The sequence below is a fragment of the Bison bison genome, unplaced genomic scaffold, assembly GCF_000754665.1.
Source record: "Bison bison bison isolate TAMUID 2011002044 unplaced genomic scaffold, Bison_UMD1.0 scf7180017864383, whole genome shotgun sequence".
NCBI classification, from domain to species: domain Eukaryota; kingdom Metazoa; phylum Chordata; class Mammalia; order Artiodactyla; family Bovidae; genus Bison; species Bison bison.
In genome coordinates, this window is record NW_011494955.1 from 159,386 (window position 1) to 163,128 (window position 3,743).

A 3,743-nucleotide genomic window follows, 5' to 3' on the forward strand; every position below is an offset into this window, starting at 1 on the left:
GCGTTGCCCCGGCGACGCGGCCCTGACCCATCACGCGTCTGCTTTGAAGCCCCGTCCCTTCCGCAGCCCCCGTCGGCCTGCCCTTCGCGCGTTGCCTCGGCGACGCAGCCCTGGCGAATCACACGTCTGCTCCGAGACCCCGCCCCCCTCCCGTCGGACTACGTTTCCCATGAGCCTCAGCACGCGAGCACAGGAGCGGCCTCAGAGCAGGTGCTCTTTCTCGGAGGCCTCGCATGACTGAGGGGCGCCCCGTTCCTCCGAGCGGCATCTGCGGCGCCGCGGGCTTCGGGGGTCTCCCGCCCCGTCCCGGCAGCCGCTCTCCCTTTGCACCCGCCCCCGAAGACTCACCAACTGCAGAGATGGACGAGACCTCCGGACGTTGTGCATGCGCACAGCAGGCCGGCACCTATTGGCCGAGAGGTGAGGCGGGGCGGGGCGTGACCTCTCGGCCAATCAGGCTAGCGCTCCGCCCTGGTGCTCTCCCTGCAGCCTCCTTCTGGGCGCCGGCGGTCGCCGTGGTTACCGCGGGAGCACAGCGGCCCGCCTCCGGCTATTTCCAAGGCGACCGCCGGAGCGTGGCCCTGCCCTCCCAGGCGGCCGGAAGTTTCCCAGAGACTCGCCTCTCGGGGTCCCAGGAGGAAGCAGGGACCTGCCGGGAAGGCTGGCCTAACCCATGAGCGTTCTCCGCCTTCCCCAGGAATTTCTCCAGCGAGGGTGGCGCTGGGGTCCGTCATTCGACTACCACTGAGCGCCCTGCGGGTGTGCAGGGACAGCAGGCACTCATCTACTGATGAGGAAACTGTCCCGTAATCTATATCCTCAGACTCTCAGACGTGCCTTCAGCTAGATGAGTCCTGCAAAAAAAGGTCTCTTCCACCATCTACCATGTGGGGAGAGCTGGAGCTCTAACAGCCTATTCAGGAGATTTCCCTCAGTCATGTTTATTTTGGGTCTACCCTTCCAGAGGGCTGCTGGTTTTCAAGCCTTCTGGATTTCTACAGCGTGAGCCTGGTTGGACCACCCCGCACGTCCACCAGCGCCAACTCAGTATTTAGCTTTTCCCTAAATCGGTACTAGCTCCTCGATTTCCACCCACTTCTAGCTTCCGTATGCCATTGCCTCCTCTTTCACGATCCTACTTGTGGTTTTGTGTTTTATTTACTTATTGGCCACACCACGCAGAATGTGGGATCCTAGTTCCCCAATTAGGGATCGAACCCTGGGCCCCCAGCAATGGAAGCTTGGAGTCCTAACCACCGGACTGCCAGGGAATTCCCAAGGGTTAGTGTTTCAAACGCTCCCTGTGGTTTCAGTGGGTTTCTGGACCAAGTAAGATGCATGTGTTCAGTCCTTCATCTTGACCTAGAAAACCCACAAAAACTTAGTCATAACACATTCGGGGTTAAGCAGAGGGGTCAGCCTGGCAGGACACAGCCCAACATGACCACAAAAGTTTGGAGGACAACTCTGGGGCCAAGACATGGGGGCAGGGGGATACTTATGGTTGCTGTTCCTACCCCTTGGTACTGGGAGGGTGGACTTGAGGAGGGTGGAGGAACTGGGGTAGTAGGAGCCAACCACATGGCAAGAAAAGCTCAGTGAAGCAGGAAGGAGGCTGGACAGGGCACCAGGCCTAGCCTGAGGGGTCAGTAGGGCTCAGGGTGGAAACCAGGTTCCAGGAGCTTCTTCTGAGATGCAACAAAGGTTGCATGTGACTGATTCTCTGGGAACCTGTTTGATATGCAACAGGCTCCTTTGCTCTTGAGTCCCACGGGCTCCTACCACAGCGCTCTGTAAGCTGTGGGGTTTGCCTGCATCTCACAGCCACACCAACAGACCCTGATATAACCTGCTCAATGCTCCCTCATGGAGGCCTGCCTAGGGGAAGACAAGACAGAGCCAGGCCAAGGCAAGGACCAGGGCAGAGAGGTTGGGCCCAAGACGGCTGGACACTGGCTCAGAGGACCTGCCTCTGAGGAGTCTTGGGGAGCCTGACCCTGTGTGACCCCTCTCCCTACCCCCAAGTCTCCTTTCCTTCAAAGACTTGTGAGGTTTCAGGGGCGGCAGCCTGCCGGCAGGTTTAAACCTAACAATGTGAGGTCTTGAGGTGATGGAGCTGGAGCGCTCACTGGGCTGGGGTCAACCTTCTGGGTCACCACACGTGGCCACAGCCTCAGATTCCAGGGTCTGGACCCACAAGGGCTCATCTCCCAGCAGAGCTGCAGCGTGGGGCAGCCCCACCCCATCCGGGTCCCCGACTGCTCAGGGGACAGACAGGCTGCACCTCTACCCTGCAGCCCCTCACAGGGACCAGACCTGAAGCCAGGGCCCTGCAGCTGTGTGACAACACGTGTGCATCACGCTGAGATGAAACCCGCTTCAGGCCAGCTATGTTCATGTTTCTAAAAAGAAACCTTTATTAGGGAGTCTCTCTGGACTCTGTCTTATCAAAACCTTCTGAATCACGACCTGGAGGCTGAGGCCTCGGACCTGCACAGTGCCGTGCAGAGTTTAAAACGTACCTCCAAGCCGCAATTTCTAGTCTTTTCCCCTCCAATAAATGCACCGTTAACTTCCCTGGAGGTGAGACCCCGGGTGGAGATGCCCCAGGTGGAAGGCCACAAGAAGCCAACCGGGCCCCCAGCCCATTTGTCTGCCTCAGTGCCCCTACTGGGTGGGCTATGGCACCCTGGGAAGGGGTCTCAGAAGAGCGCCACACACAGCTTCAGGTGGTGTCAAGTCCTCCACCCCATGAGGGGAGCACAGGCAGGCACACGGACACTGGATCCCACAGAAGCAAGTGGCCAATCCGCCTCCTCTGAACCTGTTGCTGTGGTCACCTTCCGTCAGGGCAGTGGGGCTGGAGAGGCTCGGATGGCGCTGACTTTAGGGAGGGCAGGACACAGGAGCTAAGCCGGGACCACAATCTGAGTGAACAAGCATAGCCAGGGAACCGGCACTCTGCACCTTGCCCCCCAGCTCCCTGAGGACTCCCCTCCTCCTGAGGGTCGGCCTTGTGCAGGGAGCCAGGCAGGCTTCACCTTCCGAGCTGGCAGGCTAAGTGTGGGGTGAAGGGGCGAGCTCTCTGCGCCTCAGCCTCCTCTGGGGAGTGGAGACCCCAGCCACACCAGCCCCTCAGCGCTGTCAGGAGAAGCCGCCTCAGGCAGAGGCGGAGCTGGCGGGAGCCTGCGGGGATTGCAGATTGCCCTCTGCAGCCTCAATGTTTTCTCTTCCCCGGAGGTGGGAGCTGAGGCTCAGAGCCCAGCCACTGGTTCTAAAGCCAACAGCCACCTCCCACAAGGCCTCCTGTCCACGGGCCCGCTCCCAGGAAGCCTGAGCTGAACTGAGGCCTGGGGTGGGGGATCTCCCGGCAGCGGGGGTGCAGCGGTTCTCTATGAAGCCTCGTTTGGGTGGAAACCTCGGAAATGTCTCCGGACCACCTCCACGCCCTCCAGCACCTCCCGTTCTGGTGGTACCACAGGGAAGACACGCGTGAACCGGCAGCACCCTGCCGGCCTCCCCCGTCCTTTCTGCAGCCAGACCGCTTGAGGCTGGAGGGGTGAGCCGTGGCCGACAAGCGGCAGATCTCGTCACCAGGTACAGGAGGAACCCCAGTGCCCGCGCCGAGCTCCTCCAGAGTGGAGGCCTCTGCGGAGGAGGGGGCTTGTGTGCGCGGAAGGGCCCAACCACCCGCCGGGGAAGGTCGGGCCGCACCCTCAGGCCTCAGTGGTTCTCAGGATGGT

General features: G+C 60.9%; 2 protein-coding genes across 2 annotated transcripts in view; both read right to left on the minus strand.

The window, feature by feature from the left end:
• Positions 1-336, minus strand: part of ZNF446 (zinc finger protein 446) — a 26,046-nt gene extending 25,710 nt beyond the window's left edge. Inside the window, exon 1 of the mRNA XM_010858031.1 lies at positions 28-336. Coding sequence (XP_010856333.1) covers positions 28-31 — 4 coding nt within the window. The 5' untranslated portion in view covers positions 32-336. The remainder of the gene's footprint in view (positions 1-27) is intronic.
• Positions 337-3,159: 2,823 nt separating this feature from the next.
• The window catches only part of LOC105001641 (zinc finger protein 250-like), a 10,334-nt gene continuing 9,750 nt past the window's right edge, over positions 3,160-3,743 (minus strand). Inside the window, exon 6 of the mRNA XM_010858032.1 lies at positions 3,160-3,648. Coding sequence (XP_010856334.1) covers positions 3,160-3,648 — 489 coding nt within the window. The remainder of the gene's footprint in view (positions 3,649-3,743) is intronic.